We start from the raw sequence: 24633 nt of genomic DNA on the forward strand, positions 1-24633 counted from the left end.
CAGTTATAACTGCTAAGTATTTGAGGTTACAGAAATGAACCACCTGACTACTTTTCTGCCTTGCTCTGGAACTGATTTATTGTCCTTCTGATGGCTGGTCAGTTCAGGACTATGAATAAAGGTATTTAAACATTCACAGCTAGAATTAGATGGTCCTGCAGATGTAGAATTATTTTTTTTTAGATTTTTTTTTTAAATTTATTCAGGATAGACAGAGAGACAGAGAGGCAGAGACACAGGAGGAGGGAGAAGCAGGCTCCATGCCGGGAGCCCGACGCAGGACTTGATCCCGGGACTCCAGGATCACGCCCTGGGCCAAAGGCAGGCACTAAACTGCTGAGCCATCCAGGGATCCCTGATGTAGAATTATTTTTAAAGCAATGTGTACTGACAAATAAGAACCAATGCTAGACCTGAAACTAAGTTGGTTTTGTGGAAACCCAAAGAGTAAGTACCTAAGCATAGGTAACAATTTACCTGTGTGAAAAAGTTCCTCTTCAGATTTTTCCCTTATGATGACTACTTCCCAGTTTGTAACCATTAGGATTCTTTGGTAATTTAAGCAACAGAAATTGACTGGCTAATTTGATTAAAAAAAAAAAAAAGAGGGCAATTCTTTGGAAGAATATGGAATAGCTCACAGAATCAAAGGAAAAACAGAAAATATTGCCTTGGAAAGCACAGAAGCCATGCATCCCTAGGCATCCAAGTTGCAGACAGTCCTTTCAGGTGGCTGCCCACTCACGATATGTATTAGCTAACTATTGCTGCTGAACAAACCACTCCAAAATTCAGGGGCATGAAATAATGGTTATTTTTAATTTCTCACAAGTGTGCAAGTCAGCAGATCCAGGCTGGGCTTCACTACAGGTGACTCTCTGTTCTTTAGATTGTCAGATTTACCAAATAAAAATATGGGATGCCCAGTTAAATTTGTAGTTTACATAACAAATAATTTTTAATATACATATGTCTCATGGAGTATTTGGAACATGCTATACTAAAAAAATATTTGTTGTTTATCTGAAATTCATATTTGACAGGATGCCTTTTTGTTTGGCAATCCTATTTGCCATCTCTCATCCTCCTCCTGGGACCAGCAGGCTCAGCTGGGCTTATTCTTCTCATGCAAATGGCAGAGGCACAAGACCAAGTGAGTCCAACTGTGCCAACACTATCAAGACTCTGCTTGTATTCCTTATGCTTATATTCTTGGCCAAAACAAGTAACATGGTCCACGGATGGAAAAGTGCACACCACCCACTGAAGGAGGGAATAGGCATGGCAAATGTGTGGATCAGGAGAGAGTGGAGAATTGAAGCCATTAACACAGTCTACTGCTGGCTGAATCAATTGCAACCTCTCTTGAGTTATTCCTCATAAAAACCAGTTCCTGGGAGGGGAAGTCCAAGTAGCCCAGCTTAGGTCACATACCCACTCCTTGGCCAAGGAGGAATAGGTCACTTGACTGATGGTCCCAAAAACCAGTGGCAGTTGGTGAGAGGTGTTTTCTCCAAAGGAAAACCAAGGTTGTCTTTCCAGATAGAAGATGGCATGGATTTGGACAGGGAAAATAATATATGTCCACTCCATTTATGTCCCTGACTTTGGCTGCATTTCCACTTTTTGTCAAACATAAGAGATGTTACCCTTATACAAAAGAGAAGGAAGGCGTAGTAACCTAGAGAACTGCACAAACGTGTGCAGTCAGGTCTAGGTTCCCATAAGCCAGGGCAGCTTCTGCAGATCTGATGGAGAGAGTAGGTAAAGGAATTACAAGAATGGTGAGGAGGAGCAATAAAAGCATGAGTGGCAGAGGTAGACTGACTGTGTCATAATCCTACTTCTGCTTCATTGCACAGCTGAAGAAATCCGTGATTACAAGTGTACCTAGATGTTAGCATTATTTTAGAAACTGTCATTGAATGTGCACTGCATGGACAAAATGTACATTCTTTAACACAGAATTTGTGTAGATTTCAGTGAAAGAATAGCACCTACTTAGTAATTCAGATTTAAAGATTACAACTGTTAGGTGTGGCTTATTAATTTTGTAATGTATTTTTGCAGTGGAAACCTTGAGAATTCTGTAGCATAGTGAATTTCACTAGTATCCTGAAAGAGGGATGTACATTATATTTTCACTCAACATTTTAGGAAGTGTTCATCTAATAATTGATTTTGGGACTAGCAACACATAATAATAGTATGGTGTCCAAAAGATTAATGACATATTTTAAAGTATTTTGATACAATTACTTGGCATAGTAAGTATGGTTTATTTTTATGTATTTCCCAGAAATATTTCTCTGACCAGATTGGTACCACGATAGGGTAATTCTAAAAACCAAAACAGTGTATACATTTTATATAATTTAACCAGTCATATTGGGTAAATTGACTAAAACATCATGAAGGGAAAAAAAATCTGATTATAGATGACACCATAAATAAATTCTAGATGATTTGAAGAGTGCAATAAAAAAAAGAAACCATTGAAAGAAAAAGAAGAAATAGACATGAGTATTTAACTGATTTTATGTTAAGAAAGTAACATCTATGCACAAATCATTAAAAAGTTCAACAAATAAATTTAAAACTTCTACAAAACAAATATCACACAATTAAGAAGCTAAGATTGAATTGGGGATATTGCAAATAATATGACAACAAAAGGTCAATTCCCTAAGGTATAAGAAACTCTCATTAATCAGAAAGAACATCAAAACAATCCAGACAACTTGGAGAGTCTACGGCCATACCACCCTGAACGCGCCCGATCTCGTCTGATCTCGGAAGCTAAGCAGGGTCGGGCCTGGTTAGTACTTGGATGGGGGGCAGACAACTTGGAGAGATCGCTGAAACTGAGTATGTTGAAAACATGAAATAAATGGTTCATGGCATTACATTTAGGAAAATATAATAACGCACACTAATCTCCTGTGAATAAAAATTGTTAGGCAATATTTCAGAAAAAAACAAAATATGCAGAATATGTGATGACCAATGAGCACGAATCAGTATTACAGTGGTTTTGATAAATAAACAACTTATGTTTACTGATGCAAATAAGATTATCTTGTTGAAAGTATTTCCTATAGTCATCTTTACTGAGAATTAAAATAGAGAAAGAAATCCTATTTGGAACCATTATTGCAAAAGTGAGTATGTTCTAGAAGAAGAGTTAATTCTGGAAAATCTATAAATCTTAGGTTTTATTTATTTATTTATTTATTTTTAAATTTTAGGTTTTAGGTTTTAATACTGGCTTCATAATTACTTAAGTGTGTGATTTTATCCATTTTGTCCCTATGCCCACATTGAAAATGGCGATAATGAGAATACTTTTTAGTTTCCAGAATATTTATAAAGATTTTATGAGGTTATAAAATAAAAACCTCACATTGCCACTTTCATGTTATATTATCTGTGATGGTGTAAATGTAGACTGCATGAATTGCTGTGGGAAGCTAGGAAAGAAATATTAAGTTATATATATTTATATAAGTTATTTATATTTATACATACAAACATGTATGAATGACTCTTTGTAGAAAAGAAAAAAACAAAGTTAAACTCTGAAAGTGTCTATAATTTAGGAATTTGGACATCAAGTTTATCTTGCTTCCTATTTTCCTAACCTACTCAAACATTTCTCAGCCCCATGGCTAATTTAGTAGTAGTAGTAATACTAGTAGTAGTAGTAGTAATAGCAGTTGAAAAAGTCAGTCATGAACAAGATGGCTAAAGGGATAGCTAAAGAAATATTGATAAAAGCTGTATTTTTTAGGTTCGAAATAAAAGGTTGTTCCTTTCTGACAAAAAATTATGGGATGGCTTCGTTAAGCTATGAAAAGAGTTGGCGCAGGGCGGGGATTTTCATGAACTTCTTTTTTTTATAACATTCTGTGAATACCTGCCATGTTCCAAGAACTATGGTTTGTAAGATTCATTAGTCAAGGGACACCTGGGTGACTCAGTGGTTGAGCATCTGCCTTCAGTTTAGGTCGTGATCCCAGCGTCCAGGGATTGAGTCCTGCACCAGGCTCTCTCCACAGGGAGCCTGCTTCTCCCTCTGCCTGTGTCTCTGCCTCTCTCTCTCTCTCTCTCTCATGAATAAGAAAAAAATCTTAAAAGAAAGAAAAAGAAAAAGATTCATTGGTCAAGAAAACAAAGGCTTTCTCCTCTACCTTTTTCCATTTAAGGATAGGCACAGCTAAGTAATCGAGCAATGATGATTCAGGGCAGTGGTGGAGAAATAAGAGGGCTCAGTTAAGAACATAGGAGGGATGCTTCACCCAATATGAAATCTGGAGTAGGGTGGGGTTAGGGATGAGGGTGGTAAAAGGTGGGTGACAGGATAGTCTTCCTAGAAAAAGTGAGAAAACAGGCTGACAAGTTGAAACCTAAAGGGAGAAAGGGGCTGACCACATGAAGGGTTGGAAGAAGAATATTCAATGTAGAAAAAATTGAATGTTAAATGCCTGGGAGTAAACAAGCACAGTATCTTCCAGGAACCAAAACTTATTTGATCTGACTAGATGATACAATGAAAAAGGAGTAGGACATATGGCTAGAGAGATATAACCAGGGGCCATGAAAGGCATATTAGTTCATATTAGGAAGTGTGAATTTTATCTTGAGGGCAGTGAGATTAATCAGGGGATATTATACTCACGTTTGCAATTTAGGGAAAAAAGGAAACTTCTTATTGCAGTGTGATGAATGAATGACGGTAAGCCTGAGGAAAAGGCTAGAGGCAAAGAAATTCATTATAATGCTCTTGCAGAATTCAGGCAAAAAAAGAAATGCTTCTGGCTGGTGGGAGTGAGGCTTGGGAATAATGAATGAATCTGAGAGAGATTTAAAAGGCATAAGTCACAGAATTGGGGATCCTTTTTACATGGGGGGCAGTAAAGGAGAGGGAGCAGTCAAGAGAGATAACTTTCTTTTTTTGCTTGGGCAACTGTTTGCATGATGACACCATTCCCTGAGATGGTGAGTAAGACCACAAGTGTTCTGTAGGAAGGAAGATGATGAATCAGTTCTGAGTATGTTGAATCTTGAGTATCTGTGAAGTATCTGGTGAAAATGTAGAATAGTCAATTGGAAAGTAGGTGTAAAAGCCATGAGAAAAATCTGGGCTGCAGATACTGGATTTAGGAGTTATCATTAATATGGCCTTAGCTTCTGAAGCTAGAAAGTAAATGAGATCATTCACAGTGGATGATATGAAAGAAGAGGACAGTGATCAACCTTTCAGAAATATAGATATTTAAGGAATAGGTCAAAGTAAGTCCAAAAGTTAAACTGGAAAGGCTAGCCGGAGGGGTAAGACAAGAAACAGTTGAGTTTGGCATCTTAGAAACCAAGAGAAAAAAGGACTGGAAGAAGGAAGGTACAGTCAACAAAGTCAAATACTTCAGAGAAAAATGGGATAATAACAAAACTGTTCATAGGACCTATAAATAATATGGTTCAAATTGGTGATTTTCCTGAGAGCAGTTTCTTTGGAGGTTGAGGAGAGAATCCAAATTGCATCAAAGGTTAAAGTGTGAATGGGAGAAGAAGATGTGACGTGGAACAATTCCTTCAGGAAAGTTGGAGACAGAGAGTTTGGAAGTAAGAGGGTAACCTGGAATTTTATTTCTGGAGGGATTTATTTCTAGAGCAAATGACTGCATCAGATATAAATGCTATGGGAAGAAACTGGTACAAAGTACAAAGATGTAGAAGATAGGCAGTGGAATGGAACCCAATGGTATTGACCCAAAGGAGGGTGAGATACAATGACTACATGAGTACATTTCTGACTATTGAACACAAACACCTTCTGAATCTCCAGTATCTGAGACCCAAGGACTTGAGTATATTGTCCTTAATTAAAAGAAATGATATGGTTTAGTGGCCAAAACATAGCTCTGCAGTTAGTTATTCTAGGTTTTATTCTTAACTTTACCATCCCCTGTCTATGTAACAAGGAACAAGTAGTTCAACTTGCATGCCATATAAAAGCAAAGTCCTTAGATATTTATTTCTCTGATAAAGAGAGGTAATTATGAGTAAATTTTACTATAAGTAATAATTCTCTGGGAGCTTGACCACTGGAGATCATTTCTGTTTTGTAAATTTGCATATTTTTATATTAGGGATATGAAGTCTCCTGCTCTACACTTTTAAAAAAAAAAATCCAAAACACATCTATATTTCTTCTTTCTATTCTGTGGCCTGTCTTGCAATTCAGAATTAACTACGAATGGAATAATATAAGCTCTTATAATTATTATAGCTTCCTGTTGCAGATTTTAGATTGTTGAGAAACATGCCTAGGATATCTAAATCTTATTCTTGGACACCGTCATTGATTTACAGTTTATTGTAGTTTTTTTGGAGATTTTCAGAACACTGGCTTGTTTAGCTAGGAATTAAAAATGGCGAATGTTAGACAACAGAACAACTGGTCATTCAAGAGCCCTGAATTCTAAGCTCAGCCATATTTCTTGATGGGATTGCCTTTGACAAGCCATTATTTATTTCTGTGCCTCATCTTCTTCCTTAAAATATGGGTATAACCTTTTAGGTCCTCAAGAAGCGTAAGAGGGTATATTGCAAGTCAGTGTGTGAATATGAGAAAAAGACCCATTACCCCAGTAGACAAAAGGGAAATAAAAACCCTATAGATAGATACTGCTAAATAATGGGAATCGACTCTATTCCATTTCTGCCATTAGCTTTGATGTAGTTACTGGTTTCTACCCACATCCCCTGTAAGATGTCATTGTAGGAGAAATGCTAAGGTCAGGAGTCCTCCTCCTACCTCTTCCTTGCAGCACTCTGACCTGGTCAGTTGCCCAACTACCATCAGTGTCTCCTAACAGAGATCTGCAGAGATCATGGGGTTGGCAGACAGCTGTCTCTACAAGCAGAAAATGTTCCTGTTTTATTCGTCACTAAAGGGCAGAAAGAGTGAGAAAAAATAAGAGTCTTTTATTATTGAATTCGTTTATGCTGGCTTGTTCTCCTCCCTGCCTCTGACACATACTTTCTCAGGAACAGCATAAGCAACTAAGATTTAAAAAAAAAAAAAAAAAAAGGAAAATCACAGTCAAACCATAAACTCTGCTATTTGTAATCAGTGCATAACCTCTGATGAAATTTGTGAGTAATTCACTTTCCACTTAAGCCTACCAATATGAGATCTAATGTTGCCGCCCTGAACACTAATGAAGGAAGTCAGACAGCAGTACAGCTAGCCCTCGGGGACTCATTTCTCACACCACCAAAAAGTAATTTCCGTCATTTTCAGCCATCTGGTAGCCTGGATTGTGAAGATGAAGTTTCATTCAAGTATCGCTGAGAGTGTGGGCCCTGGGGTCTTCTTGGATTCAAATCTGTTTTCTGCTTCTCACCTAGCTCCATCTATACCTCAGTTTCCCACCTGTAAATACAATTCTCATTGGACATTTCTTTATTTTTTTTTAAGATTTATTTATTTATTTATGATAGACAGAGAGAGAGAGAGAGAGAGAGAGAGAGAGAGAGAGAGAGGCAGAGACACAGGCAGAGGGAGAAGCTCCATGCAGGGAGCCCGACGTGGGACTCGATCCCGGGACGCCAGGATCACACCGTAGGCCAAAGGCAGGCACTAAACCGCTGAGCCACCCAGGGATCCCCTGGACATTTCTTTATTATAAGTTACTGATATAAGCTTATAAAGTACTCTATCCAGGATCTTACTTATAGTAGGTACCTACAGTTAACCATTATTAAATTGTTAATAATAGTGGTGGTGAGGGGCACCTGGGTGGCTCTGTAGGCTAAGCGACCAATTCTTGGTTTCAGCTTCAGGTCATGATCTCAGGGTCATGATACTGAGCCTCACATGGGACTTCCTATTCAATAGAAAGTCTACTTGAGATTCTTTTTCCCCCTTCTTCCTCACCCCTCCCCCTGCTTGCCCATTCACACTGTCTCTCTCATAAATAAATAAATAAATAAATAAATAAATAAATAAATAAATAAACAAACACACACAAACTTAAAAAATAATAGTGGTGGTAATGTATTAGGAGTAATAGTATTATGCTTGTGATGTCTGTGACATAGGCCTTAGCAATTCAGTTTTTAATCTTTAAGGAGCACCGTCCAGTCTGTCACATAGCAAGGTGATATTTAGAGGCTTTCTATTATGAATAACTGATGTTTGCCTTATGTGGCCAGACTTAAGTAAACAGGTATTACCACACCTTAAGAACAAAACTGTAAAATTCATACAAACTAACACTGGCTTTTCCTAACATTTGGAGGAAAGATTGAACTATATTCATTTTATATACTTAAGAAAATAAATGTAGGAACTATGTAGTGATAAGAAAAATTTGTTAATAAATATAAATGTGTGTGTTCTCAAATATCTAGATAAGGTCTACTCTAATGAGGAAAGAGCTGAGACATTTTTTATCATACTCCTCCGTGAACTTCCTGTACTCTTTGGTCATAATGGAGAGATTCTCCTTATAGTAAGACCCATGCTTTTCATCTGCTAAGTCTATAGGGACATCCTAAAGCACCCTGGATTCTTAACACAAAAAATCAAACGATTTAAGTCATAAAAGCATTTAGTTCAAATTTGTCATTTCCAGTGGCACGCACCCAAACCGCAAAGCTGGGCATGGTGACATATTCCATTTGCTTTTCTTTACAGTTCCACCAAAGATCTCCAACATCTCTTCAGATGTCACTGTGAATGAGGGCAGCAATGTAACCCTGGTCTGCATGGCCAATGGCCGTCCTGAACCCGTGATCACCTGGAGACACCTTACACCAACTGGTAAGCAACAATCTAGCCTACAAGATAGCACACATCATTTAAGGTATCCTTATGCTTCTGAGATTCCATCGGATCAGAAATGCAAGCGGGTATCTGGTTATTAAAAATTAATACAGTTGCAACATAGGACTTACTTAGGGTCCTCCCCGGTCTTTGTTAATGTGTTCATCTCTATAAAGTCTACAACTATTTCTTATTTCATTTTCAATAGAACATCACCTCAAGGCACATATACAGAAGAATTAACTGCATTAAATGACCTAGAAATATGTCTAAAATGTATGACAGTTTTGCACTTGAGTGTCTTGGGGCAATGTTTTGTATGATTTAAATTTGCCTAGTTCTTTGTATTTTTTGTTGTTGTTTTGCTTCGCTTTTTAACTATAGTTTCCTAATATGTAGCATCTTGTGAAAAACTTTTCAGGAACAATACAAAATTGTTAGTGACTTTGATGTCTCGGGCTTGATATCTGGCTCTGTGGAGGGGTATCAGGCATGGACTAAGCTGCATGAGCTCATTATGGGTCCCTAGCTATTGATGCAAATTCAGTAAAAGTCAGAAAATCATTATCCAGGAATGCCTTCTGCATCCTCCCCTCCCCCTTCCCAGCACCATCACCATCACTAAATTCTCAGGCCCTGTTCCCTTTTGAACTTCACTTAAATATTATATCAAATTACTTGGATCAACTGCCTGCACTTTCTACTGCTTTACAGATTTTGTTTTCTTACGTGTAATGCCATGCATTTACAAATGACATAGTCTTTGTAGAATAGGGCTTGCTATTTAATTTCTCCAAAAGAGGGGCTATGGGTGAATTATTCTTATAAAATATAATTTATTTTGATAGGTATCCCTCAATTTTTAATAGACTTATTTCAGATATTATCTTAAAATTTCCTTATGTAAGTATTTAGAGATTTAATTGACAACATAGTTATTTTGGAACGAATGCCATAAAAAATTGTGCAAAGTGAAGCACACATGAAAACTATCCTGTATTTCTAAAAAGCCAGGGTAGTGTTTGCTTAAAGCATCTTTAAAATCTGTATTTTGTGGTTGAGAATATGGGCTTTCATATCGTGTTAGCTCTCAAAATAATTTTTCAGGTGAATCTGGACCAATCTATGGAATGGTCTCTTATTTTACCAGCTATTCTTATTAAAAGCTTCTATTTTCTTAAGACAATGTCGCTCAGAACCCCATCCTAATTGTTAATGCATGCAACTTGTCATTTATTGATAATATATAAGAGCAACAAATGAGGCACTTATTTGGAAGATCAATCTCAAACTCATTTTCTCTCAGACCCATTTTATACTTCACATGGTAAAAAAAAAAAAAATTGCATATGGAAGATTGTCTGAAGTGTGAACCTCTGGATATCACACAGCTTTCCCATGGGTTAAATTAAACATCCAGAGCACATTTTGCCTGGATGGAATTATATTATCCCTCAATCTCACACCACCTACTCCTTTCCAATGTAGAATTGTTTTTACTGAATGACTCTTTGGTATGAAAGCTATTGGCCCATATTTAAAGATGTTATAAAAGATGTCCCTTAAAACCATTGCATTTACTATAATGTTGTTTTGAGACATTGTTAATTTTATTAGTTTCCTTTAGAAAATACCCTTCAAGGAAAGTCCTCTTTGTTTTCAGTATTTCTCTTGCCCTTTTTCTAAGCAATGGTTTGCTTTTTTTATGAATGAACTCAGCGAAGTTCTATAAATGATTATGAGTCCATGGAATTGACTATTACTAACCTTAGAGTCAAATTTATTGCCCATTTGTAGAAGAATATAGGAAATCATATATAAAATACACATTAATAAAATGGATTTTAAACAAACTATGTGGGATTTTATGGCATCAAATTCATATACAAACTACGCTCTTGCTTTTCTCTTGTTTCTTACCATTATATTTTATATTGCCTCACCTTTTCTAATTAGTTTAAATATCTATGTAAAAATATTATTTATAATCTCTTATTTTGTGGAACAAGTGGTAGAGAAAAGAAGGGAAGAAGAAAGGAAGATTATACTTAATTTATAAACAAAGAATGAAATTAATAAAAAGAGGGATCCCTGGGTGGCGCAGGGGTTTGGCGCCTGCCTTTGGCCCAGGGCGCAATCCTGGAGACCCGGGATCGAATCCCACGTCGGGTTCCCAGTGCATGGAGCCTGCTTCTCCCTCTGCCTGTGTCTCTGCCTCTCTCTCTCCCTCTCTCTCTCTGTCTCTGTGTGACTATCATAAATAAATAAAAATTAAAAAAAAAGAAATTAATAAAAAGACTTTCTTTTGGTGTACTACTATTAAGTAGTTGAGTTTTTTAAATTTTTATTATTATTTTTTTTTATTTTCAGGGAGAAATGCTATTTATGACCTGAACCCAAAGATATATTCTTTTTTTATCCTTTGAGTTCAGAAAAATAATGAGAGAGCATCAGAGTTTCAAGATTTTTTCAGGCTGGGCCTAGGAGTTTAGGTCTTCATAGCTAACTCTAGTAAACTTGTTTATGATACTGAATATCTGATTTGAATCCTGAATAACCTGGTATCCATGGTGTTTTAAAGTCAACAAAAGACCATATATTCCAGACCAAAGGTAGCATTTACAAACACTCAGAGAACCCTAGAGACTTCAAAATCAACTAGAAAAATCAGTATAATCACAGGGATTTCCACTAGTAAGGCCAGGAGTTCAGCAAACTACAGTCTGTGGGCCAAATCTAGCCTGCCCCGCTTTAGTACTGCCCATAAGCTCAAAGTAGTTTTTAAGTGATTAAGTGGTTGGAAAATATCAAAAAGAATTTTATTTTTTGGCATGCAAAAAGTTTGACATTCATATTTGAGTATCCACAAATAAAGTTTTACTGAAACACACTCAATACTTAATCATTTTCATGTTATCTATGGCTGCTTTAGTTCTAAAACAGGAGAGTTTAGTAGTTGCAACAAAGATAGCTTGGCTCACAGGGCCTAAAATATTTCCTATCCGGCCCCTTAGAAAAGTTTGCAGACTTGTTCAAGACTATGACTTGGGGCACAGGACGAGGATTTTCCGCACCCGTCTATGACCCCATGAAGCTCTGGGGATCCTCCATTAAGTTCCTAAATACATCTCAAGGGAAAGAACTTTATTCTTCTATAATCCTCTATCTAGGCCCTCTCGGTGGGTCAAATTTTATTGTGTCACATGCAAAACTGGCTCTATGCTGCATTTACAGACTCAAGGGCAAACTCCAATTTCCCTTCTAAAGGGTATTAATTCCCAGGCCCACTCTTTCATCTCTTCCGTGTCTGACCTAAATAACCACCTGATCATAATCATATTCTTGGTAACAGGAGAGAAAATTTGCCTTTACTGTTTTATAAGGGAAACTAGGTTTCTTGTGGGGGTTTGGGGTGGGTTTTTTTTGGTTTTATGTGGGGTTTTTTTCCTTCTTTTCCAAATTTGGAAACAGGCAGTGATCCTTTTCAGTCTATAACATGAAACCTTTCTTGGAGACACTCAAGGAAGAGGCTCTGCTCCCTGTGTGACAGCAAAACTGCCTGTAACCCGTGGCCGTGTGAGCAAAAAAATCCAGCTAGCTTTGTTCAATTATTAATTGTGCCTTCAACAGTATAGAGTGTGACTGCCTTGCAGAGGAAATGTACCTGTAATTAGCTCGACCCCACAGGGGCATCGAGCCATGAAAGGGGGAAGATTCTATGCAGGTTCACACATACCTGATTACCTGTCATTTGATGGCACGGCGGGGGGGGGGGGGGGGAGGAAAGAGGGTGCAAGGTGTATTTTTATGAGGAGAAGAATATTCTCTCTTAATTTAGAATTTTTTAAAAAATTGGATGTGCCATTTTGTTTGTTTCTCTTTATTTTGACATTTGAAATTTATTTTTCAAATATACTGCAAGAGTTTTTAAAGAGGGAAGTTTTAAGAATGGTAAGTCTTTTCATATATACATAATCAAAACATATACCTGACTTAGAAGGAGAAAAAGAGGTTGATGAATTCAATGGTTGCTTTTCTTATATTTCTGATTTCTTAACTTTTCTCTTCTCTCCAGTTATTCGGTATAGTCAAAATGATATGTCACGTATGTGGTTGTTAAATGTGACCTATTTTCTCCCTTAATTAAGTTAGACTTTCATAATCCTGTAACTCCCAGAGGGCAATTGCACCGTAACATGTATTTTCTATGGAGTGTTTGATCTCTCTTCTGTGAGCAATGCTGCTCCCATCTTCGTTTAACTTTGTTTCTCCATCTTCCTTTTCACATTCCAGAGGAAGTCCCTTTCTCAAGTGTGCCTCACATGGTATCAGGACTGCCCAGGGTTACAGGAGTTCCTATGCATTTCATTTCTACAAAGGTTTTCTGCATCCTCAGTAGCTTTCTATACCTGAAAAACTCAGGCATACTAAGGAATTAGCCCTTTAGGCTGAGAAAAACTTAGCAGGTGCTGTAAAATTCTCTTGTCCAAGGAAAAAGCTAGATTTGATATCAATATAGATTTTTAAAATATCTCTTGAGAGATAGAGATGTTTTGATAGGGTAGGTGGGAGAACATTATGCTGGAAGGAGCTAAGAGGACTGCAAGGAGTCTGGAATCCCATTTTTCATTGGGTGTTGGGTTTTAATCATTTGGTCAGAGATTACCTTTCAATTATTTTCCAGATTTGTATCCTTGCCTAATGATTCTCTTAAGTTTCATTAATGCTGTAGCCCTATCTGTCTTCTAATATTATAGGTCAACAAATTTTTAATATATGTAGCCTACATCCTGCCCTCGTGGGTTTGGGAAAAATATGTAATGTTAAACTAAACTCATTTCCTCAAGTTGATTTCCAGAGGTTACGTGTTGCAAGTAACTAACATCAGCTTTTTTTAGTTAGCACGTAAAAATTAGTATGACTTCATATTTCACACAGAGAACATATGATCTACAGTTCAAGTTTGAGGAAATTCTTTCTCTAGGATTTTCTTGTATGGACCTTCCAGAAGGTTCTTTGAGTTTAATCTTAGATGTATATGGGTTTGGAAGAATCAAACCAGTAACTTTACAGGTGAAGGCTTTTGACGACATAGTAATAATTTCAACGAGAATAATGAATCAAACTGTTATGTTGATTGTTTCTATTTGTTTCTTCCATTTAAAAAAAAATCCTTTTTCCCTTTATAAAGAGCAGAAAAGTAAATAAAAAAATCTTGCTCTGTTTTCTTTTCAGTAACTTACTATTGATTTTAAAATATGTCATCCATGAATACAGAATAATATTCAGATTAATCTTGATCTCCATCTCACAATTTGTTCTTTTGGCAAAAAAAAGAAATATTCATAAATACTCACTTTGTAAAAGGACAAAATGAAAAGAACGATAGACGTAGTCCCTGCACAAATGGAGTTTATAGTTCAACAAGAAAGCAGAGCATTGAACTAATAATCACATGAGTAACCGCTTAATTAGATTTATGCAGCATAAAGAAAAATTACAGCATTCAATAAGATCATAAAACAGGGCCATATAGCAAACTCTGCAAGGCCAGCAAAGCTCCCCTGAGAGGAGCTTATGTTGAAACCTTAAGGATGAATACAACCTGGCCAAGAAAAGAGGAGAGTGAAAAGTATCCTAGGCAGAGAAGAGAGCATATGTAATAACGCATTTAGGAATACAAGCATGTATCTTTTTTGTGAAACCGTGATGTTAGTGTTTTTTTATACTAACCTTTTATTCTTTAAGCACATATTTTTTTTACTGTTTAAAATATTCCTATCTTTCCTTTCAAAGAGTGGAAAAAATAAAGAGAAATCTTGCTATATTTTCTTCTCAGTACTTTACATGTGCATTGGTTTTAAATATACTTAGTATATATACTGGTGTATACACCACAATACATACTGGGGTATGTGCATGCTCACAGTGTAGCAGGCATATAGGCAGCTATTTATGTGTGTGAATATCTTAAATTTAGGTCAGAAACATATTCTTTTCCCACACAGGTGATTCCATAAGAGCCTAATCAAGTAAATACAAATTCTTTTTCAGTAGCCTTATTATTAAAACAATTGAGAAAATTAGAAAATGAACACTATAAAGTTTAACCACAGGACCACTGGCCTCCAAATCTTAAAATCCTGGAGAGACTCACAGTAACTGACATAGGCAACCTTTAAGCCATGGGAAGAGCTCCATCCACATCCAGATGTGCTAGCCATTGTGATAGTGTTGAACAAATGCTCTCCTGCACCTGAGCACCCCACTCTTAACCTACCCAGATTTGTCATCAGATGCCCAAAATACTCTTCCTGAAGAGAAATGGACCATCCTGGATGGTCCTTGGGGGACTAGCTTGGACTTGAGTGCTCCAGGACGTTTTAGAAGCTTGGGTCAAAAAGGGACAATATAGCTTAATTACAAACTTTGCCCATGAGCTAGGAGAACAGAAATAGAGTCCACATCTCTTGGAATCTTACCGTTTCAAATATTTGTTGCCATTATTCCAAATAGTCTGCGTTTTACAATTTAACAGATAAAAAATATATAATTTGTTAAAAGTTGTGAGAATCAAGAAAATATGTAGGTAAAGTTCTTAATATGGTATTAGTATTAATACTATTTTTTATTGATTTTAAATATTAGTTATCCATATATCAGCTTTATATAGTGATAATTTTGGGGGAGACTGATAAGTTGATTGAAAACAACCCAATGTCGTCTTTATCCATTCCAACATAACAACCAGGGAGATTTTTTAAATGCTCTCTCTCATCAAACTAGCCTTAGTATTTTATGTCTCATATTGTGTTACATTATATTGCATCAACATACCCACTTAAGGTGTTCCTTTTTTCAAAAGGGCATGACAACAACATCTTATTAGGGAAAGATTTTCTAGCATGGCTTATCAATGTGTTCATTCTCCTAGAGGACAGTTTCCCAGAGTCTGGCTGTATAATAGCAAATACCTTATTTACTGTAGCTATATAGAACCTATAGGCTGTAAATTACCATGCTTATTATTTTTTAACAAAATTGGTGTTCTAGGTTACGATTATACTATAATATCAAAAAAATGATCTGCAGTGTTCAGGAGCAGGTCATTGGACAGTAACAGAGGGGCTGTACAATAAAAACAAAACAAAAAATGGTAAATTATAGAGCTTTTTTGGAGAAGCATATTAAAAAGACCAAAGTAATCATAGAATTGTTGAAATGGGCAGATATTAGCACAATGAAATTCATCAAGATAAGTACAGTTGATTTACCTGGGAGCCAAAGAAATCGCTCTAGAAAAGGAGACAGTAGGACTTGCATTGTATTTGATAAGGCTTCTTTATACAAGAAAAAGTCAGGGTAGGTGTATAACTCCGTGGACCACCCACAATTAACTTCAAAATCTTGACTGTGGATCTCAGCTATAGTCAATCCTAAGATCCCTCAGGAGACGTCAGAGTAGAACTGATTTAGGTCCTTGCCAAGAGGGGCAATCCTAGGTCCAGTGAATCAAGGCATTTACCCAAGGTGGTCAGAAGCAAAAGGGTTGGTCGAGGATATGTTCCAAGAGATTCTAAAAGTAGGAGATACAAATTGTATAAGCCAGAAACTTGAGAGGGACACTAGCTTTGTTCTCTTTCTCTTCCCCAGCAATATTCATTTGACGCATTGTCTAGATTCTACATCCTTACTGGTTTTCAATCTATTACTCTTTCCCCATTGTCATTGTCACAATGACAGCATTTTTCTCACCTATATTTCAATAGCTTTCCAGTTGGACCCCTTGCTGCTACATATTTCCTCCTCCTACAAAAACACTATTTCTTAATTTAAAATTGGTCAAGTGAATTTTCCTGACTAATTTCCCAATTTACCAGTGCTTTGGGGGTAAAGTTCAAACTACTTTGCATGGCCTTAAAGCCCTTTATTCAGCTTCTTCTATGTGGAAACCCCTAACCCCTGAGCTTCATGCATTAAGTAAAATATACTACTTATATTTCAAGAATATGCCATGTCCTCTTCCTTTTGAGACTTACCACATCTTGTTTTTTGTCTTTAAACATGATTTGCGTCTCACCTATGTCATTTTGCCAGCATAACTTCTTTCAAAATCTTCAAAATGATACTCCTCCAAGATGCTATAAAATAGAACTAACAAAATTATATTTTAATTATGTGTAATCTCTAGATTGTGAGATCTGTAAAAATGCAGAAACTATGTCCTACTCATATGGATATTCTCAGCACACTGTACTCAACCAATCAGTCAATCAGTTAATTGAGTTATTTAGGTAAGGGCTTTTTAAAAATAGTATTATTGGGAAATAACTCACAGCATGAAGTGTAAACTGAACAGACATTAATAAGTGATTAAAGCATGAATGAATGGAAAGCAGCAAAGACTACAATAGAATTATAGAACTAGAGCTATCTAATAGTTTTATTAATTTCTTACTGAGAAGATTTGGGAAATTTCAGGTCCTATTCAGATCCTTTTCTCCTTGTGTTGCCTTGATGTTCTGCTCTGCTTCTGACTTTTGTTATTTACTAGGCTCCATAGAATGCTCTGAAATCTTCACATTTTGGTATCAGATCCTTGAATAGTCTCTATGACACCCAATTATCATCAGTGATTGTTCCCGTCCTTCTGAGCAGTTATCACACAGAGTAATTACCTTAAATATTTGTTTACTTTTTTACTATCTATTTTCCCCATGAAATCAGACACCTACCTATCCTTAGTTCTCATTATGATACCTGGCACAATAAGTACTCAATAAATATTTATTGAATGAATTAATGAATTACTTATTTCAGGTATATTCAGGCTGTGTGTTAGAAACTGCTTACCGTTTAGACTTTGAGAACAGAATCTTCATAAACTAAAGTTTTGCTTTACTATATCATATGCATCTCATATACATGAGCAGTTTCTTTCCAGAGGATACTCTGTGAAATGTCTACTGAATATTTCTGTATCTGGAAATATATATAGTTATAGTCATAGTTATAGTTTTATAGTTATAGTTATATCTTTATATATCTTTATATATACATATATATAGTGTATATGTATATATATAGTATATTTATATATTTTATATATATAAAACTCGTGCTGTGGTGAGGGTTCGGAGTCTGGTGATAAGAGTTCAGGCCCATCCTGGTTTTTGATAGTAGAAAACAGTAGAGGACAGGTTGAGTCAACCTGAACACTTATCCTCCATCGCACAGCTGTAATTTTTATAATACCTTCTATAATTCACTATTATAAACTATCCCTTGCAGGTGTAGCAACCTGTGGCATAATTTTCATCTCCACTATTAGAAAGTCAACTGGATTTCCAAATCTGGTTGATAGTCAGAATTACCTAGAGGCAAAAGTTTTTTTTAAAATACAGATTGCCTGGCTCAACCCACACATGAAGCATCTCTTTTGGTGAAATTCTGGGATTCTGTGGGAGTAAAGCCGCCCAGTGATTCCGGTGACCAGCCAGGTGAACAGAATGATGACTGTGTAAGCACAGGAGGGCAAGATCTAAAGGAGTGATTCTCCAACTTTATTGTGCTGGAAAGTCATCTGGAGGATCTTGTTAAAATGTAAATTCTGATTCATCGGGCCTGGGATGGGGCCTGAAAATCTGCCTTTCTAACGAAACCCAGGTGTAATATAGGTGCTGCAAGTCCATGGACCACATTTTAAGCATCATCTTGAATCTTGAAATCAGAGTAGGTTGGAAGATAGCAGGTTGTATAAATAACCTAGCACAGAGACACACCTAGGTAAGTCCCACAATGTATATAGTAGTTTCTCTATAATAGTTTTGAGAAAAAATGATTAATCTTTGCCTGTCAAGGTTGGACCATGAACAACAGAATTGGCATCAGCTTGGAACTTTATAGAAATGCAGGATAATGGGTCCTATTTCAGATCCACTGAATCAGAATCTGCGTTTTATGAAGAACCTCTGGAGGTTTGTATGCATATTCAACTTTGAGAAGCCCTGGATTAGTGGTGAAGAGTCTCTTTGCATGCAGAGAAGACCACTTTCCTAAGAACTTAAAGTATAGAAATGAAAGAATTTTTTTTCACTTTCCTACTAACTAGTATTCCTAAGCTTCACCCCTTTTTCCCTTCCTCCCAAATGTTTTTCTTCCAAGAAACCAAGAAAAAAATGGCATGGGGGGAGGTCAGGGTTACAATACTGAACCATTGCATATTTATTACTTGGAAAGGAGAGCATCTGATGCTTTACCTACTCTATCAGATGCTGTAAATATTGCAGGAAAATTTAGCCTAGTATATGAAGAAATACTGCCTGAATGACAGGAACCACTTTTCTCATCATCTTTTATAATGGCTTTATCTGCAAAATGTAGACAATATTATGTGCCCTACCTGCATCATGCTGTTGCTCTGAGGGATCAAATGAGATAATGAACAGGCAAATAGTTTAAAAAGTGTAAGGCTCTCCACAAATGTAAGCAATTAAGAGAAAGAGTATGTTGGTAGAAAGAGTACAGAATTTAGAGGCAGAAAACCCAGGGGGTAAAGTCTTTTCTCTCTACCATTTGCCTTTTTGGGGGGTTTGGAGTAAGTCCTTTAAGCTCTCTGCTTTTCATCCATAAAATATGAATATAATGCCTTCTCACTTGCCAGGATTCCTGTGTTGTCTCCAGTGATAGAATGTATATGAGAATGATTTATTAATAATACAGCATTATTCAAGTGCTGTTATTACTATTATCTTAGATCCTGCAAGGCAAAAAGACTGACTTAAATTACAGTAGTCATTTTTGTTACTATTTGGATAGTAGAGAGGACTAACTGCAAAACTATAAAGCACTCCATTTGACCAAAATAAGTATAAAGCCAGAGTCTCTAGATTGTGTAAAGCAGTGGTTCTTGGAGTGTGGTCCCTAAACCAGCAGCATCAGCATCACCTAGGAACTTGTTAGAATTGCACATTATCAGACCCCAACACCAGACCTACATGAATCAGAAACTCTAGGCCCAGTGACTTTCAGTTTAACAAGCCCTCCAGGTGATTCTGCTGCACAATAAATTTAGAGAACCCCTACGCTAAAAATACATCTTCTTGAGATAGGATTGTGTGTTATTTTTACCAAGCATGAGTATAGGAACACCTGAGATTCTTTCTGTGTAATAATAAGTCAATAGGAAATGTTTTGATGACCTGGGGTGTGTGGGTGTGGTGTGTGTGGTGTGTATATTTAAAACTATTTGATATATAAATGCATTATCACATCTCTGTGGTTAGAATTTTTATCACTTTAGATGAAGAGGTTTAGAAGTAACAACTGCACAGAAATTCTCACTTTATCTTTTTCCGTCTACAGTCTAATGATGTTTGAGCCTAACATATCACTTAAAGTGTGCACACATTTCTGAAATCCTCATCCTTCTCTAGGAATATTCATTTTCAAGTCTCCCAGTACACTGAGGCTGCAGTTAATTCTAAAAAAAACCAGAGACCTCAATAGATAACTGAAATAGGGTGGCACTGCCTACAGAAGACATACCAATAAAACTACCCCATGTCATATAAGAAACATTAATTAGAAGCAGACTCCTTTACATAAACTATGTGGCCATTTCCTTTATATGTCACCACCTACCTTCATTCTATGAATCAAATCAAATCTCAAGTTGGTCAACAATTCAAAAGCCCAGATCACTCTGTGAAATCACATGCGTGTTAAATTGTGACTTAGTCTGCAGTTGACTAAAGTGTTAAAATCTGATGAAGGGAAGAGAAAAGGAAAAAAAAACAACTTTAATAATTCAGTTGGCAAATATCAATGCATATCAGGTCTAATTCTTCAAGGTATTCTAGTAATAAAAACGGAAATGTCAGTCTTTGAATGACATCAGTTCTTTTTTTAAAAAAAATTTTTTGGGCCTGGTCACTGAGGCTTTATGCTGTTTTGACTGTGGAAAGACAGATCCAGATCGGGGAATGAGGGATTTGAAAGGCAGAGAGGAAAATAGTTACTGAAAGTTAGTCTTCATAAAACAATCCAGGAGATACTTTGCATTTTAAAAAATTCCTGGATAGATAGATAGGGGAGAAAGCGAGCGAGCAAGAGAGAGAGAGAGAGCACCTTGGAAAATTGCTTCAAATTGCAACAAATTATAAATTCAGAAATTTCCTCTTAGAGCAAAAGTCATTCCAAGTATAACATATGGTAATGAGAACCTGGTTGCCCATAGCTTAGGGTCACTTGGTATGGATACAGAGATGGGCACTTCTTTGGGTAACTCTGGAATTTAGGCAGCATATTTTAGTAATTGTCCAGGAGAAGATAGGTGAATTCACCTTGTTTCTTGAAAAGAAAGGAGGTGGACATCTTTTATTTTCTAGCAAAATCATTAATTTTGTTGACTAACTGTGACTATAGTGTATTAGCTTAGGCTGCCATAACTAAATGCCATAGGCTAAGAATGCTTAAACATCAGAGATTTAGTTTCTCACAATGCTGGATGCTAGAAGTCCATGATTAGGGGACAGCATGGTCAGGTTGTGGTGAGAGCTCTCTTCCCAGCCAGTAGGTGGCCAGTGTCTCCCTGTGTGCTCACCAGATCTCTTCCCACAGAGAGAGAGTACAAACAGACTCTGATGTTTCTTATTATAAAGCCCCACCATGGGGGCCATACCCTCATGACCTCATCTAAACCTAATTACTTCCCAAAAGCCCCATTTCCAAATATCATCACTTTGGGCATTAGGGCTTCAAATAAGAATTTGGGGGGAACACTAGTCAGTTCATAGCATGTAGTATCTGATCTCACGAGGCTGACCACCTGGACTCCTGGCTTATCTGTCTTATTTTGAGCTCTTGAGCACCTGAGACTTGCAATGGTTCTGTTCTCACATTTCTTTAAGACTTGGTAGACCCAAAGTTAAATAGTCTCTTAAACTCAGGATATGCAGCCATAATCCAGAGACCAAATGGGAATGGCATTACCACTCTATTGCTTGCTCACCTCCCTGAATCCAAATGTCCTGTCAATAGAGGAAACCCCAGGTGTCTTCTCCGTAATGCCAAAGAACCAGTAGAAGACCCCAAGCATGCTCCATTCGGTTATTCGTATAACACCCCCAGGCCAGGCTGAAAGGAACATTTGTTTTAATAGTGTGAGTAGCTGTAACTGTTTCAGGGTGTCTCAGCTCTCCCCTTCCATTCTCTTGTAAGGGTATCAGTCACTGGATTTAAGTGTCCTCCTAAATGCATGATGATCTCATTTCAAGATCCTTAAATACCTCTGCAAAGATTTCTTTTTCCAAATGAGTTCACGCTCACTAGTCCTGGGGGTTAGGATTTGGACAAATTTTGTTTGGGGCCACCATTCAACCTACTACAATCTGCTCTGCAAAGATTAAAAAAAAAAAAAAAAACCTAGAGAATAATGAGATTCTAGTGGAACAAACCCAAATGATTTTTGAAAGGCAAAGTGTGGGAAGTTCCAGGTATTGCAATATTCAAATCAAATGTAATTAGATCTTGCCTTATTATCAAGTGAGCTGAGAAGAGATTTTATATACTGCACAGTTCTCGGAGTTTGCCTATAAAACCAAGATCTTTATAGAAAAACATAAAGGAAGTACACGTTGTTGCTAAGAGGATAAAATTAGGAAGTAGGCCAACCTGGTTTGGAGTTTTAGATATGATTTGCTAGCTGTGTAACCACAGCAAAATGTCTTCCTTCAGCCACATGATGATCTACAAATGGGGTGGGGGGAGATAGAACTTTCTTATTATTATTGTGGGAATTAAAGAGACAGTGTTCATGAACCACTTCCAGAGTACCTGACCTGTTAAGCTCTTAATAAAAATAGTTTCAGTTATTGTTGCTCCATTAAAATTTCTGATGGGAAAAGGTGTGGTCTATGTGCAAAGGCACCCATCTGCAAGTCACCCTGCTGTACAAAGGACCAAACCAAACCAAACCAAACAAAGAGCACAAAACAGCCAACTAACAATGGCACATTTTCATCTTTCCCTCACCTTAGTGCTTTAGCTGTAGAGGAATTTTTTCCATGTCTTAACTGGGCTTGAACACAGTGAAATGATGGATCTTGTTCCTTCAAACATTGCTTATAATAGATCTGTCAGGTGTCCTATTTAAACCCTAATGGTTTTGCAAATAGCAAGGCTTATGAAACACCCAAATTTGAGGTAAAAATGAAATATCCAACATAATTCCGAGGCAAGCAGTCAATGTAGGTTTAGGGTAAGAGGTTAGCAGAGAAGACATCTGTCTACAGCTGAGAAACAGAAGCCCCATCTGGCTCAACCTGTGTGAACTTTCTTCCTGGCTGAACATCTTGTCCACACAGGGGAACCTCCAGGAGCTCTTAGCTAGTGTCTCTTTCCTAACCTTTGTCATACTTTCCCTTATTCTCTAGGTGCACAGGGATGCTTTTTCCAAGGGATGCTTTCCTGTTTCTGTAGCAAAGCACAGAGGGTTGTAGGGTGCATGGTGTAGCTGGGCAGGCAGCCAAACTTGCACGTTCAAAAGGCCTGTCAGATGGCATCCAGAGTTTCTTTTGGCCTGGCTTTCTGCCTCCTTGTTTCTCCTTCCTAATCTCCTTTTGTGTTCTCCACTGTCTGGCACCAGGAAAATATTCTCCATCATTTTCTTTCTTCCTTTTATGTTCTAACTTCAAGTTCTAATATTTTAAGTCAAGGTTTTAAGAAACAGAAGTTTACGTAACTCCCATCACATGGTATAAGTACACATGGTATGGTGGGCAATTGCCAGCTTAGCCCTTTTCTTGCTGGCTTGGACTCCTTGGTTCAATAGAGAGGCTCTGCATGAGATTACTTCCTGCAAGCTCATGAACTTCAGTAGTTTTCATTTCAGGATCACCCTACACATTATATATGAACAGAGACTATTGCTTCCAAAAATTGTAAGGGAACAAGAAGAGTCGGAGAAGGAGAACATTATGATGAATGAGTTATTGTTAAGGGAGTGTGGTAGACAGAGTAATGTTCCCATGAGATGTTTACATTCTGATCTCCAGAATGTGTGAATATGTTCCCTTATATGGCAAAAGGGACTTTGCAGTTGTGATTAAATTAAGATTTTGAAGATGGGGAGAATCTTCTGGATTGCTTGGGTGAGCCCAATATAATCACAAGGGTCCTTATCAGTGAAAGGTGAGAGGATCAGAGTGAGGAAAAGAGATATGATCACAAAAGCAGGGGTTACAATCCAAAAGAGACTTGGAAATGCCACACTGCCAGCATGAAGATAGAGGAGGGGCCCCAAGCCAGTGACTGCAGGCAGCTTCTAGAAGCTGGAAAAAGGCAAGGAAACAGATTCTCACCTAACGCCTCCAGAAGGAATGCAGCTCTGCTGCCAGTTCAATTTTAAGCCCCCTGAGACCCATTTTGGTTTTTCTACCTTCTGAACTGTACATGGATTATAGTTTTAAGCCACTAAATTTGTAGCAGTTAGTTATAGTAGTAATAGCAAATTGTATACTGAGTGACTCCTAGCCAGACACACAGTTATGTAAAATGTTTGAGCTGTCTTGAGGGGAAAAAAAGATACTGAACACATCTGTATAGAATTACTTGTTTTGGCATAATAGTTAATCGAAATGCTCTGATCAATGGTATCATCACATAGTTTATTCCTGGTGGCTTATATTTAAAGAATTGTATTTTGATAAGATATAATACAAAAATATACTAAAGGAAACTTCTTTTTCCTTTTTTTTTTTTTAAATGAGCACTGCCTCAAGATAATCTTTGTGATCATC

General features: G+C 37.1%; 1 protein-coding gene across 5 annotated transcripts in view; it reads left to right on the top strand.

Moving 5' to 3' along the window:
- LSAMP (limbic system associated membrane protein) overlaps positions 1 to 24633 on the top strand; it is a 637815-nt gene that overhangs the window by 400674 nt on the left and 212508 nt on the right. For all 5 annotated transcript variants that reach the window (XM_072812461.1, XM_072812458.1, XM_072812460.1 and 2 more), the window contains exon 3: positions 8705 to 8830. In XM_072812461.1, the coding sequence (XP_072668562.1) occupies positions 8705 to 8830 (126 nt within the window). The remainder of the gene's footprint in view (positions 1 to 8704; positions 8831 to 24633) is intronic.

This window comes from Canis lupus, chromosome 35 (genome assembly GCF_048164855.1).
Source record: "Canis lupus baileyi chromosome 35, mCanLup2.hap1, whole genome shotgun sequence".
NCBI classification, from domain to species: domain Eukaryota; kingdom Metazoa; phylum Chordata; class Mammalia; order Carnivora; family Canidae; genus Canis; species Canis lupus.